Source organism: Eucyclogobius newberryi, unplaced genomic scaffold, assembly GCF_026437365.1.
Source record: "Eucyclogobius newberryi isolate DKJ021-1_F unplaced genomic scaffold, fEucNew1.0.hap1 SCAF_12, whole genome shotgun sequence".
Taxonomy (NCBI): domain Eukaryota; kingdom Metazoa; phylum Chordata; class Actinopteri; order Gobiiformes; family Gobiidae; genus Eucyclogobius; species Eucyclogobius newberryi.
In genome coordinates, this window is record NW_027315746.1 from 12,812,394 (window position 1) to 12,827,459 (window position 15,066).

The 15,066-nt window shown below is 41.9% G+C and overlaps 1 protein-coding gene across 4 annotated transcripts in view; it reads left to right on the plus strand.

The window, feature by feature from the left end:
• Positions 1-15,066, plus strand: part of pde1cb (phosphodiesterase 1C, calmodulin-dependent b) — a 273,057-nt gene that overhangs the window by 212,328 nt on the left and 45,663 nt on the right. For all 4 annotated transcript variants that reach the window (XM_072440854.1, XM_072440855.1, XM_072440857.1 and 1 more), the window contains 5 exons: positions 2,473-2,586; positions 9,799-9,981; positions 11,464-11,530; positions 12,341-12,457; positions 13,156-13,296. In XM_072440854.1, coding sequence (XP_072296955.1) covers positions 2,473-2,586; positions 9,799-9,981; positions 11,464-11,530; positions 12,341-12,457; positions 13,156-13,296 — 622 coding nt within the window. The remainder of the gene's footprint in view (positions 1-2,472; positions 2,587-9,798; positions 9,982-11,463; positions 11,531-12,340; positions 12,458-13,155; positions 13,297-15,066) is intronic.

Here is a 15,066-nt window from a genome sequence, read left to right on the forward strand (position 1 = left end):
TACCTGCTCGCACTGCACGGAGCGATGCACATACACGTTTACCTGCTCGCACTGCACGGAGCGATGCACATACACGTTTACCTGCTCGCACTGCACGGAGCGATGCACATACACGTTTACCTGCTCGCACTGCACGGAGCGATGCACATACACGTTTACCTGCTCGCACTGCACGGAGCGATGCACATACACATTTACCTGCTCGCACTGCACGGAGCGATGCACATACACGTTTACCTGCTCGCACTGCACGGAGCGATGCACATACACGTTTACCTGCTCGCACTGCACGGAGCGATGCACATACACGTTTACCTGCTCGCACTGCACGGAGCGATGCACATACACGTTTACCTGCTCGCACTGCACGGAGCGATGCACATACACGTTTACCTGCTCGCACTGCACGGAGCGATGCACATACACGTTTACCTGCTCGCACTGCACGGAGCGATGCACATACACGTTTACCTGCTCGCACTGCACGGAGCGATGCACATACACGTTTACCTGCTCGCACTGCACGGAGCGATGCACATACACGTTTACCTGCTCGCACTGCACGGAGCGATGCACATACACGTTTACCTGCTCGCACTGCACGGAGCGATGCACATACATGTTTACCTGCTCGCACTGCACGGAGCGATGCACATACACGTTTACCTGCTCGCACTACACGGAGCGATGCACATACACGTTTACCTGCTCGCACTGTACGGAGCGATGCACATACATGTTTACCTGCTCGCACTGCACGGAGCGATGCACATACACGTTTACCTGCTCGCACTGCACGGAGCGATGCACATACACGTTTACCTGCTCGCACTGTACAGAGCGATGCACATACACATTTACCTGCTCGCACTGTACGGAGCGATGCACATACACGTTTACCTGCTCGCACTGCACGGAGCGATGCACATACATGTTTACCTGCTCGCACTGAACGGAGCGATGCACATACACATTTACCTGCTCGCACTGTACGGAGCGATGCACAAGACAGAGCAGGTGTGTGTGCAGCGCTGTGGACACGTTTTTGGTCCCATTGTCTTTTTACACAGCACGTTTTACCTCCACAAACATCAGAGAAACCTGTTACTTTTAGCACTTTCACGTAAAAAGCCAGAAGCTTTTGCCACAAACCTCTTGATTTGTTCAGAAGCGAGTCAGAGGCGCTTGTTGGTGCTGGGTTTCCCCTCCGTGTCTGGCTCGGCTCCAGCCCCTCCAGCCTGCAGTTGTATTTGAGCGTGTGCACCCAGAATTCACTTGGCTTCAGCCGCACTCGCACCCCACGACTCACAGCCAATTTCAGCCATGTTGGAAATCCCTGTGTCTGTACGGTCGGCAGTCGTGCGGTCGTCGTGAGCAGGTGATTGCAGCTCGTAAATTCCCCGAACACTGCACGACACATTTGTATGTAGTTTAAGCCCTAATTTAGACCTGGGATATTAAAGGTGCCATAACATGCTTTTTTTTCACGTTTCGTAGTCTATCCTGGAGAGGGGGGATGATGACGCGTGCTTGCCCTTATGACGCGGTCTTGCCCCACCGCCCGTCAGTTTGCAGATCCGAGGAAAGGAGATAGTCTGTAATATAGCTAAACACTGCGGGAATCAATCAAAAAAAACACTCTGGGTACATATATGAAGCACAAATAGCAATGTAAGAAGGTTAAAAGCTCTGAAAAGTCAATTTTGCATGTTATGGGACCTTTAACATTCAAGACTCATTTTAGATCGGGTGATACTCAGAACATCAAGTCATTTCTCTGGTGCTACTGGTGCTGCATAAGACTACAACTGAATATTTTTCTACATTTTACATTTTACTTTGGTCTGTAAAAGGCATTGGTATGTCAAAGGTATTTTATCAATTCATTTTCAATCTTTAAAATGACAATCTCACACTTCATCTATTGTGTGGGTAAATCTATGGGTAAGAAACTCAAAAATATGAATTATCAACTAAAAACATGCAACATTTCACACCTTTGTATGAATTCATTTTCAGGCTGTACCTCACCTCAAGCCAAAGCAGCAGAGATCCATTCCACAAACTTATTTTACACACAAAAAACTTTCAATTATACCAGTCAGCTTGTCACTTCTAACACAATATGTCCAAGAACATCACCATCATAATGAATCTGACATGTCCATCCAACTTGCTATAAAAACAAGTGTCTAGAAATACAGGACATTTAATAGAAATTGCTGACACGGGGATATAAACCTGTCATTATGAAGTTGAACAAAAAACAAACACATCAAAGTGATAATAACACACAGATGATAGAATTATTGTTATTTCGTTGACAGCTCCAGTGACAAGAAACAGTGAAGTGTTTTTGCTCTAAACTAACCTTGTCCAGAGATTAATCCAATATGGGACTGAATTAATTTGTCATGTCAACAGAGCGGGGCTGTAATTGCATTAATAGCGCGCGTGTCTGTGTCTGTTCAGGTTGCGATGTCTGGTGAAGCAGCTGGAGCGAGGAGAGGCCTCGCTCACAGACCTGAAGAAGAACCTGGAGTACGCGGCCACGGTGCTCGAGTCCGTCTACGTGGAGGAAACACGGTACGCGACGCTCTGAAATGGAGCTTTACAGAGCAGGAGACCGCAAACTTCTCACACTGAGTCCTCGTGACATATCGGGTTTAGGAAGGTGGAGTGAAAGTGAACAGAAGAATACAAAGATGTTTCAAAGAACACGCCTTCAGCAGTAGAAATACTTTCACATTATCTTTTCCTCATGATTAATAATTCTGTTTAGTCGTATTTGAGAGTTGTTTCATAAAACTGGCTCCACAGATTAGGTTTATGTGGTTAAACCTTGTCCGGTCTGGTTTAAGGTCAAGCTTAATCTGTACTTTTTATAAATCAACCATTTAATGAATCATACATGTGGAGAAATAAGTCTGCACTTTGATGTGTTTCATCTTTAGATTTAGGCACATAGGTTTAGTACATGTTTAGTTCAGGTTTAGTCCAGGTTTAGTCCCGGTTTAGTCCAGGTTTAGTCCAGGTTCAGTCCAGGTTTAGTCCCAGGTTTAGTCCATGTTTCGTTCAGGTTTAGTCCAGGTTTAGTCCCAGGTTTAGTCCAGGTTTAGTCCCAGGTTCAGTCCAGGTTTAGTCCCAGGTTTAGTCCAGGTTTAGTCCCAGGTTCAGTCCAGGTTTAGTCCAGGTTTAGCCCAGGTTTAGTCCAGGTTCAGTCCAGGTTCAGTCCAGGTTTAGTCCCAGGTCTAGTCCAGCTTTAGTCCCAGGTTTAGTCCAGGTTTAGTCCAGGTTTAGTCCAGGTTTAGCCCAGGTTTAGTCCAGGTTCAGTCCAGGTTCAGTCCAGGTTTAGTCCCAGGTCTAGTCCAGCTTTAGTCCCAGGTTTAGTCCAGGTTTAGTCCAGGTTTAGTCCAGGTTTAGCCCAGGTTTAGTCCAGGTTTAGTCCAGGTTTAGTCCCAGGTTTAGTCCAGGTTTAGTCCCAGGTTCAGTCCAGGTTTAGTCCCAGGTTTAGTCCAGGTTTAGCCCAGGTTTAGTCCAGGTTTAGTCCAGGTTCAGTCCAGGTTCAGTCCAGGTTTAGTCCCAGGTCTAGTCCAGCTTTAGTCCCAGGTTTAGTCCAGGTTTAGTCCAGGTTTAGTCCAGGTTTAGCCCAGGTTTAGTCCAGGTTTAGTCCAGGTTTAGTCCCAGGTTTAGTCCATGTTTAGTCCCAGGTTTAGTCCAGGTTTAGTCCAGGTTTAGTCCCGGTTTGGTCCAAGGTTTAGTCCAGGTTTAGTCCCAGGTTTAGTCCAGGTTTAGTCCAGGTTCAGTCCAGGTTTAGTCCCAGGTTTAGTCCATGTTTCGTTCAGGTTTAGTCCAGGTTTAGTCCCAGGTTTAGTCCAGGTTTAGTCCCAGGTTCAGTCCAGGTTTAGTCCCAGGTTTAGTCCAGGTTTAGTCCCAGGTTCAGTCCAGGTTTAGCCCAGGTTTAGTCTAGGTTCAGTCCAGGTTCAGTCCAGGTTTAGTCCCAGGTCTAGTCCAGCTTTAGTCCCAGGTTTAGTCCAGGTTTAGTCCAGGTTTAGTCCAGGTTTAGTCCAGGTTTAGCCCAGGTTTAGTCCAGGTTTAGTCCAGGTTTAGTCCCAGGTTTAGTCCATGTTTAGTCCCAGGTTTAGTCCAGGTTTAGTCCAGGTTTAGTCCCGGTTTGGTCCAAGGTTTAGTCCAGGTTTAGTCCCAGGTTTAGTCCAGGTTTAGTCCAGGTTCAGTCCAGGTTTAGTCCCAGGTTTAGTCCAGGTTTAGTCCCAGGTTCAGTCCAGGTTTAGTCCCAGGTTTAGCCCAGGTTTAGTCCCAGGTTCAGTCCAGGTTTAGTCCCAGGTTTAGTCCAGGTTCAGTCCAGGTTCAGTCCAGGTTTAGTCCCAGGTTTAGTCCCAGGTTTAGCCCAGGTTTAGTCCCAGGTTCAGTCCAGGTTTAGTCCCAGGTTTAGTCCAGGTTCAGTCCAGGTTCAGTCCAGGTTTAGTCCCAGGTTTAGTCCAGGTTTAGTCCCAGGTTTAGTCCCAGGTTTAATCCAGGTTTAGTCCCAGGTTTAGTCCAGGTTTAGTCCAGGTTTAGTCCAGGTTTAGTCCAGGTTCAGTCCAGGTTTAGTCCAGGTTTAGTCCCAGGTCTAGTCCAGCTTTAGTCCCAGGTTTAGTCCAGGTTTAGTCCAGGTTTAGTCCAGGTTTAGTCCAGGTTTAGCCCAGGTTTAGTCCAGGTTTAGTCCCAGGTTTAGTCCCAGGTTTAGTCCATGTTTAGTCCAGGTTTAGTCCAGGTTTAGTCCAGGTTTAGTCCAGGTTTAGTCCCAGGTTTAGTCCAGGTTTAGTCCAGGTTTAGTCCAGGTTTAGTCCAGGTCTAGTCCCAGGTTTAGTCCAGGTTTAGTCCAGGTTTAGTCCAGGTTTAGTCCAGGTTTAGTCCAGGTTTAGTCCAGGTTTAGTCCCAGGTTTAGTTCAGGTTTAGTCCAGGTTTAGTCCAGGTTTTGTCCAGGTTTAGTCCCAGGTTTAGTTCAGGTTTAGTTCAGGTTTAGTCCAGGTTTAGTCCAGGTTTAGTCCAGGTTTAGTTCAGGTTTAGTCCAGGTTTAGTCCAGGTTTTGTCCAGGTTTAGTCCCAGGTTTAGTCCAGGTTTATTCCAGGTTTAGTTCAGGTTTTGTCCAGGTTTAGTCCCAGGTTTAGTTCAGGTTTAGTTCAGGTTTAGTCCAGGTTTAGTCCAGGTTTAGTCCAGGTTTAGTTCAGGTTTAGTCCAGGTTTAGTCCAGGTTTTGTCCAGTTTTAGTCCCAGGTTTAGTCCAGGTTTAGTCCATGTTTAGTTCAGGTTTAGTCCAGGTTTAGTCCCAGGTTTAGTCCAGGTTTAGTCCCAGGTTCAGTCCAGGTTTAGTCCCAGGTTTAGTCCAGGTTTAGTCCCAGGTTCAGTCCAGGTTTAGTCCAGGTTTAGCCCAGGTTTAGTCCAGGTTCAGTCCAGGTTCAGTCCAGGTTTAGTCCCAGGTCTAGTCCAGCTTTAGTCCCAGGTTTAGTCCAGGTTTAGTCCAGGTTTAGTCCAGGTTTAGTCCCGGTTTGGTCCCAGGTTTAGTCCAGGTTTAGTCCCAGGTTTAGTCCAGGTTTAGTCCAGGTTCAGTCCAGGTTTAGTCCCAGGTTTAGTCCATGTTTAGTTCAGGTTTAGTCCAGGTTTAGTCCCAGGTTTAGTCCAGGTTTAGTCCCAGGTTCAGTCCAGGTTTAGTCCCAGGTTTAGTCCAGGTTTAGTCCCAGGTTCAGTCCAGGTTTAGTCCCAGGTTTAGTCCAGGTTCAGTCCAGGTTCAGTCCAGGTTTAGTCCCAGGTTTAGTCCAGGTTTAGTCCCAGGTTTAGTCCCAGGTTTAATCCAGGTTTAGTCCCAGGTTTAGTCCAGGTTTAGTCCAGGTTTAGTCCAGGTTTAGTCCAGGTTCAGTCCAGGTTTAGTCCAGGTTTAGTCCCAGGTCTAGTCCAGCTTTAGTCCCAGGTTTAGTCCAGGTTTAGTCCAGGTTTAGTCCAGGTTTAGTCCAGGTTTAGCCCAGGTTTAGTCCAGGTTTAGTCCAGGTTTAGTCCCAGGTTTAGTCCCAGGTTTAGTCCATGTTTAGTCCAGGTTTAGTCCAGGTTTAGTCCAGGTTTAGTCCAGGTTTAGTCCCAGGTTTAGTCCAGGTTTAGTCCAGGTTTAGTCCAGGTTTAGTCCAGGTCTAGTCCCAGGTTTAGTCCAGGTTTAGTCCAGGTTTAGTCCAGGTTTAGTCCAGGTTTAGTCCAGGTTTAGTCCAGGTTTAGTCCCAGGTTTAGTTCAGGTTTAGTCCAGGTTTAGTCCAGGTTTTGTCCAGGTTTAGTCCCAGGTTTAGTTCAGGTTTAGTTCAGGTTTAGTCCAGGTTTAGTCCAGGTTTAGTCCAGGTTTAGTTCAGGTTTAGTCCAGGTTTAGTCCAGGTTTTGTCCAGGTTTAGTCCCAGGTTTAGTCCAGGTTTAGTCCAGGTTTAGTTCAGGTTTTGTCCAGGTTTATTCCCAGGTTTAGTTCAGGTTTAGTTCAGGTTTAGTCCAGGTTTAGTCCAGGTTTAGTCCAGGTTTAGTTCAGGTTTAGTCCAGGTTTAGTCCAGGTTTTGTCCAGTTTTAGTCCCAGGTTTAGTCCAGGTTTAGTCCAGGTTTAGTCCAGGTTTAGTCCCAGGTTTAGTCCAGGTTTTGTCCAGGTTTAGTCCAGGTTTAGTCCAGGTTTAGTCTAGGTTTAGTCCAGGTTTAGTCCAGGTTTAGTCCCAGTTGTGTCCACACTTTGACGTGCATGTGTGAGAACATTACATTACACCTGGTTTATTGTTGAAGAGCTTCTTTGTCCTTGTTTAAACTCCTTTAGAAGCTAAATATCTTCCGAGATGTTTGTGTGAAAAGTTGAACATTCTGCATTTACATTTATAATATTAGAATGGTTTTGATTACATCATAGTTTCATTAATATCCAACATATTTTTTAATGTTGTGGGAACAGAGCGCTCTCACCGTCCTGCCCTGCTCTGTGTGGAAGGTAATGCTGTCTTGAGGCTAAATTAAAGGATCTCTCTAGTGACTTTGCAAAGGCTGAAGTTACCGATAATGAGGAAAAAATACAGAAACTAAAGGTGCTGTACCTGATTTTTAGTGTCTTAAATAGTTTAAAAGCAGAACTAGCTCATTTTAAACTACAACAAACGAAATCCTTACTTTTCTAACACATCCATAGCTTCCCAATAATTCATTACAATTAGTTTATAAGAGCAACTGACACGCTACAGCACACTAAGCGTTACTTCCTGGTTAGCAGCCAATAAGATTCAGACGCAGACAACAGACAGCAGCCTTGTTTTAACCCAAAGAGCTGCTTTCTGATGCTATTACATGTAAAATTGGGTACAGTCCCTTATTTTTTCCCCACTTTCCTGTTTGTGTTAGCGACAGTCCCGTTACTTCTCTTTGACATTGTTCTTTTTCTTCACGTGGCAGAAAAAAGACAGAATAATAGCCTTGTGTGTGGCGTGTGGTAGACTTCTTTAGCGATGATGCATTCATGGGTCTCTCATAGATTCAGGACATTTTGGATTTGTCAATGTCACATTTTAACCGGAGCCAGACATTGACTAGTGCCCATGGTGAGGACACAGTGACAAACCTATCGATCGTTACGGCATGATCTCATTTGCTCCTGGATTCCAAAAGTATGATGCATTTGTAGAAGCGATTTCCCATTGTGAACGCGGATGACCACATGAATGCAACATGATCTGATGGAGCCGAGTATTTAGAGAAGAATGTCCACAGATGTGTTTACATTATTTGAAAAGTAATTAGATTAACGATTAGATTAGAAGTGATTTATTGTACTATAAACGTACAGCTCAAGTCAAGAAGTCACTTTAAAAAAAAAAGCGTGACATTTTCCCACGTATTGAACCTTTTTTGTACAGTTTTACATCACTGTTCTTTGGATGACACACATTTATGGCTGGGAAAAAAGTACATTTTACTGACTACAGTATTTGTAATTGTACTGAGAGGAATAACCATAGAAAACGTCAGTTGATACAGTAAATAAATAGATTATTGAATGAATTAAAATGTTAAATATTGCATTGTCACTTGAAGGAAGATTAAAATGGTCTGCTTTTAATTATTGCAGTTGGTTGTCATCCCAAATCCATCAATCATAAAATAAGATAAGTCATTCCTTTATCTTATCTTATTAAAATTTTATCTTATTAATATCTTATCTTATTAAAATGGGCATATAGCAGAAATATAAAACTGAAAACATATTTGCAAGACCCCCAAAAGCCCAGCACTTTGTTATATCCTTTGCTGTCTGCATTGGAAAACATACATACATATTTTAGTGACCACAGTTCCAATGCAAATCCAAAATCTAAGCTACAAGCTCGAGGCTTATGGCATTATGTAATGTGTCCATAATCAAGATTCAGTGAGATTAGAGCAGCAGCAGAGGCCTGGACACTGGCTGGACACTGCAGGACCGAGGCCGGCGGGACATGTCATATTGTTGAGATTATGACGGAGATGGGAGCACTCTGACCGGACCACAGGAGCACGGCGCTGATCCCTTGACATGTCAGAGAATCTAAAGCACACAATTGAATTTGAATAGGACACAGCCGTTACGTAACAGGCGATATTATTTGATGGACAGCGCTGGGATTTTGTTTATCTCCCTTAAGAGCATATCTGTGAACAATCGTGCATATTTTAGCACAAGATGAGGCTGCCTCTGTCTCTTTTGTTTCTTGGATCCACAATTGTTATCAATTTATGATGACAAGACTGCATAAACTTCTTTTATCTTGGACAGGCATTGAGATGAATCATTGTATAATCTACATGTGGCTTTAGTATGCGTGAACAGATTAGAAAACAACAATAATACTGCATATTTTAATCCTGATTACAAATACCGTATTTTCCGGACTATAAGTCGCACTGGAGTACAAGTCGCAGCAGCCAAAAAATGCACAATAGAGAAGAAAAAAACATATATATGTTGCACTGGAGTATGAAATACAGTTGCAAGTGTGAAAATAACAAATAATATCACATACCGCTCCGGAGTATAAGGCCGAAACTATGATAAAAGGTGCAACTTATAGTTCGGAAAATACGGTATTTAATAAAATCCTGTTTTGAATTAGACATATTTTGTTGTTTTTTTCGGGTAATAAACTATAACACAAGTCATCCTCATTTTATATACTTTGTTCACTGTAAACTGCAATATTTTTTCCAAGTCCATTGACTTCCTGTTCAAACCTGCAGAACTGATAAGCCCCGCCTCTTCATTGTGACTTTTCACTGTAACAAGCAGCGGATCGTTTCCATGTTTTTGGTTCTGAAAAGTGTTTACGTGACATTTAAAAACTCACTTGGCATTTTCAGTTTTTTAAACAATCACAACAAAATACAGGGATGTCAGCGGGGATAGGGGATAAGTGAAAACAGCCATTTCTTGAGCCTTAGTACAGAATGATTTAAACATTCAGGAATCAATAGAAATGCAACTCTGGGTAAACTAATGACGTAGAAACATTGTAACACGGTTAAAAGCTCCATTTTACAAGCTGATTTTACACAATACTCCGTCCCCTTTAAGGAAATTGGCTTCTATCTCTCCAAAAACCCTCTCTACAGCTTAACTTTTGACATTACATGAATAATTATTGCAAGTTAATTGAGAGTATTTCACAGGCCTAGACACTTTGACAAAACTGCAGTCAGAAACATTGTAAAATACTGTGTTTTCCTGTTACTCTTCTGGCCTCTTGACTTTGCCCTTTGTTCGCAGGCGCCTGGTGGACACAGAGGACGAGCTCAGCGACATCCAGTCGGAGTCGGTCCCGTCGGAGGTGCGGGACTGGCTCGCCTCCACCTTCACTCGACAGATGGGGCTGATGTTGAGAAGAAACGAGGAGAAGCCGCGGTTCCGGAGCATTGTCCACGCCGTTCAGGCCGGCATCTTCGTGGAGAGGTGATACGGGCCGTGGCAGCAGAGCACACCACACCATTCAGCTGTTCAATTATTCAGACAGACCACCAGCCGTGTCTCCGCTCTGATGTTTTAGATCAGAAGTGGCGGCGTGCACCAGTGAGGCCCAGAGACAGTGGCGCGTAAATAGTGCAAAAGAATACTACGAAAGGGTGAATTTGTAAATGTTTGCCCACTTTTTTGAGGTTAAATTATGATATTCTGATGCACCGTCTGGACCCACCACTACAATAATTACTCCTGGATCTTAATGGATACTCATGCAACCATAAATTACAACTAAAGCAAACTGTATATGGAATAAAGTAATATCAGAGTAATTCAAAATGCCCCTTTTGGCTATTGATCCAGTATAGTTTCAGATAAAACCAGGTCCTGAACATAATTCTGAGGGAAAATACCACAATTACAATAACAGTTGTCAAATGTATTGAAAATATGATTGCAATAGAACTTGTATTGAAACTAGATCAAGTATCAACAGGTAAAAAATGTGTAAACGGTTTTAGAATGATTTTGAGCTTTATCAAAACTAGAATCAGGTTTGTTAAAGAGAGTACTGTTCTTTTGTGTTGAGAATGTCAGTTTAATATCTCTCAAAAAGAGCAATTTGAATTATCAGTGTGGTAACAAAATCAGTATAGAGAATTTTGTATTTTCCTTTGTATGAAACACTCTTTTACAATTACAATATACAACTTATAAAAATAAGATTGATGCAAATATCTGATTGGCAAAAGAGATAGATGATGAATAACTGTGTTTATGCTTAAAAACATGTGAAAAAGGGTCCATGTGACGTCACAACCGGTGTACTCTTTATGATTTAGAAGGTACCAATATTTTAAACTGTGAATGAATGAAGATTGTTTTAAACTCAGTTAGTAACCTGCATAATGATTGTGCATTGACAGTTTCTGCAGTGAACAGTTTGAGCCCCAAAGTGACTCACAAAGTTTAACATGCATTAAATTCAGTCCAAACCAACCGTAATCTGCCTTCATCTGTTTTGACACATAGTTTTATCGTGAAATGAAGAATTAAAAAAGAAAAGGACACAGTGGGAGGGACGATAGAGTCCACAATGTGTCCTACACTGTCAACAATTACATTTAAATTCTATGGAAAAGGCAAAAAATTAAATAGTCTTTTGGAAAACCCTAGTATCCACACAAACGATACATGTATGGAATAATTATCTATAAAATACAAATCTATTGGGATAATTGAACATGTGTATCTGTTTTGATTCTTTCCATATTCAAAACAATGGTAATTTAGCATCTTCTGTTGAGGTTTTTGTGTCAATTTATTGTCAATTTCCAACAATGTCCTTCAAATATGATCCTTTGGCGAGAAAGGCAGATGTTGCGATACAGCATTTGCCTTTAATGTTGCTTTGGTGGCCATGATTGGTGCAGGTCGTGACTTCTTTGTGTTTGATGTTTTATCTTTTCTGAACAGAATGTACCGACGCACCTCCAACATGGTGGGCCTCAGCTACCCCCCAACTGTGATATCTGTGCTAAAGGTGCTCACACACTCGCTACAGCCACAGCTACAGTCACCGGACGTGTTCAGCCCGTTCTAAAGCCACAAATCTAAAATCACACGGCGTTCACACACATGTTGAAGCTAAGATGGTTGAAGAGTATGATATAGAGTTGTTATATACATGTTTTAGTTACTTTGAATAGGAAATACTGTTTAGATCTAAAGTACAACAGGCTGTATCAATGTCTGCTGCTTTAAACAACAAACAAACAAACAAATAAACAAACAAATAAACGTCTAAAGAAGATCAAATGTTCATTGAGTGACAGTTCTTTGGTGAAGTGCTGATGTCAGAGGAGAATGTAAAGGTCATGTAAAGGTGCACTAAGCCTACTGCTTGTCTCCATGGAGATGTTATTTCTTAGCCTGGAATGAGAGATAAGTTTAATGCCGTACTGTGGATTTTCCATGGAGAGCCGTAACATCTCCATGGGGACAAGTAAGTGCCGGACCCAGCACCAGAAAAAAGTTACATATTGCACCTTTAAATAAATGTATTGTGTCATGTTTCTTTATTTAAATATTAAGGTACATATATATTTTTGAGTAAATTCATTTAAAATATCAGAATTTGCTTTGGATTGATAAATAATAATACATATTTAATTAATCTTGAACTCAAATGTAGTTTCTGTGTGTTGGACAGCATCAACGCATGTGTTTCTAATTCTAAAAGTGTAGAAAATATAATCTTTACTTAATTTGTAATACATTAAATGCAACGAGAAAAAAATGGCCAAACCTTTCTTTTCCGAATGGCTCATGTTTTGAACCTTTTTCCCCTCAGAATGTGGACAAGTGGTCGTTCGACGTGTTCGCCCTGAATGAAGCCAGCGGGGAGCACGCACTCAAGTTTATATTCTACGAACTTCTCACAAGATACGATCTCATCAGTCGCTTCAAGGTGAGGACGTGACACCAGCTGCACAGGTTTCATTACATTTAGCTGAGGGGTTTTCATGGACACTTTTAAGAACATAGAAAGGACAGTAAAAGTCTACAATTGTCCTTCAAGTTTTGTGTAAATCAGTTTAAATGTGGAGATTTAAAATGATTAGTTTCTATCCATATTCACATCAGACATGGGAACGTGCTTTGTTGATACGGTGCAACATAAAACAATGATAAAGCAATATAGAATCACAAAGAAAGACAATTTAAATCTACTATAGGATAACAAAAAGCTTACTATGTTCACAAAATGTACAGTTGAATTTACAGATGTAGTGCAGGAAGTGAAAGTGAATTAAAAAGGGATTAAATTGACCTGAAAAAGTGTATTTGCTGCAAACAAAAAGCCCATTGAAACAGAGGCGTGTCTATATACTATACTATACTATACTATACTATACTATACTATACTATACTATACTATACTACTGTCAGTGACCTAATGCTTACTGACGAAACCAAACCTCAAACACAGGTTCTTGAAACTGTTGCACAAGTCGTACGATCGAAGTGAAACGTTTCTGGTTCAGTTCCAGTTGTGTCTTCTTCATCCACGTTTCCTATGAGTATGAATATTATGTGAAAATGTGAATATGTGAAAATGTGAATATGTGAATATGTGCATATGTGAGCGTCTTTGGCCTCCCGCAGATCCCCATCTCTGCAGTCGTGTCCTTCGTGGAGGCTTTGGAGGTCGGCTACAGTAAACACAAAAACCCCTACCACAACCTGATGCACGCGGCCGACGTGACGCAGACGGTGCACTACCTGCTGCTCAAGACCGGCATGGTGGTGAGTACAGTTCAGAACCAGCGCCTGTTTTTGTGCTTGAACTATTCTTTTTTTAGTACCTATTCTTATATGAAAAACAATGTAAAATCACAAAACAGAGTGACTGATGTTGTGATCGGTCTCCAGTCTCCGGGATGTTTTCAGTATCGATGATCCTTTAAACAGGCTTTTGATACCTTTACTTTGACATGGCATGTTTTAGAACTTAAGACAGGCATGTGCAAACTATGGCCCCGGGACCAAATGCGGCCCTCAGACCAATTTTTGTTCGCCCCCCTGCTAAGTTGGTCCAAACAACAAAAAGTTATCATTTTTGCTGTAAAATTGGAAAGATTCACGCATTTCGATGTAATAACCCCCTATTATCAATGTTTCAAGTATTGTTAAAGGTGTGGAGGCTCATCGAAACTATGTCAAATGCAAAATGTTGAAGGATTCACTTCCCGGGTTGTTTGTGGCCCTTTGCTCCGCATACGTTTCAAAATGCGGCCATCGGTGACTGAAGATAATGTATACACTGAATAAATGACTTTCTGGGCAGCTATTCCCTCATCTGGATTTACTGTTAGCATCTACTGACAACAGAGGGAATTACAAAAGGGAAATAAACAAAAGCTAGCTTGTCCCGACATGCTAGTACAAACAAGCAAACGGAATGAACGCGGTTTGACATTTAGAAAAAAATGCTCAGAACAAGTTTGGGGTTTATTTTTGGACTAATCTATGGACTTTATGGACAAAACAGCACGGGAGACCAACATTTTTCTACCTTTAACTTAAAAACAATCTGGGAAACTTGAAATCAATTTGAGAAACGTAGAGAAGGAGAAGAGAAGACAACCTCGTCATCAGGATTCATGAAACAAGCGTGAACGAAGCTAAATACAGCTATAAATAAATCAATAATATGCAATTCCGATGAGTCAAATGCCACGCGGATGTTCCAGGTAAAGCATTAACCTCTCCACAGCACACGTTTAACCTCTTCTTCTGTAATGTAGTGCAAGCAGCAACAAACAACAAGTGTTTTATGGCGAAAAGGCTGCGATGAGAGCGAGGCATTTTGTCAACACGCTTTTCAGAGACGTCTTTGTCAGAGGTCCTAATTGTAGCTTTGTTCAACATGCAGCTCCTCCAAAAATGACCCTTTTTTATCCCAGAGAAATCTAACTGCCATTCTCTTCACACGGCGGCAGATACAGAGATGCCATGACAATTACCCACAAATCTTAATTACACAGCCGACTCCCTCAACTATTCCTGGAAATCTCTTTGCGGTTGAGTCGCAATCACTGCAGTTACTTTGTTTTTGTCAATATTTCACCTTGATTTTCCATCTTCTGACCTGTGAAATACTTCAATATTCTCATGAGAACTATTTTTAACCAGATTGAGTTGTGTTTGTTAAGCCTTTTAAGGATAAGTGCTTCTTCTTGTCACTAATGAGCCCGACACAGCATCAAAACCTTGAGCATATTAATTATAATTGAACAAATGGATGCAAGGAAGTGTTACAAATAAGTTTTTAATAACTCATTATTTCACTATAAGACTAGAGCTATTTATATAAATGACAGAGATTGTGGAGAATAAATGCTCTTCTATTAAATGTATGATCTGTTTTAAAACGAGCCACATAAAAGACACGATGTGATGTGTATTAAGAACGTCAGAATGAGTTTAATGAGTTCATCACGTTTCCTTCTCCTGTCGAACTCGTTAGTGTCACGACAGAGGCGGCAATTAACATGAACTTTACACGGACAATTC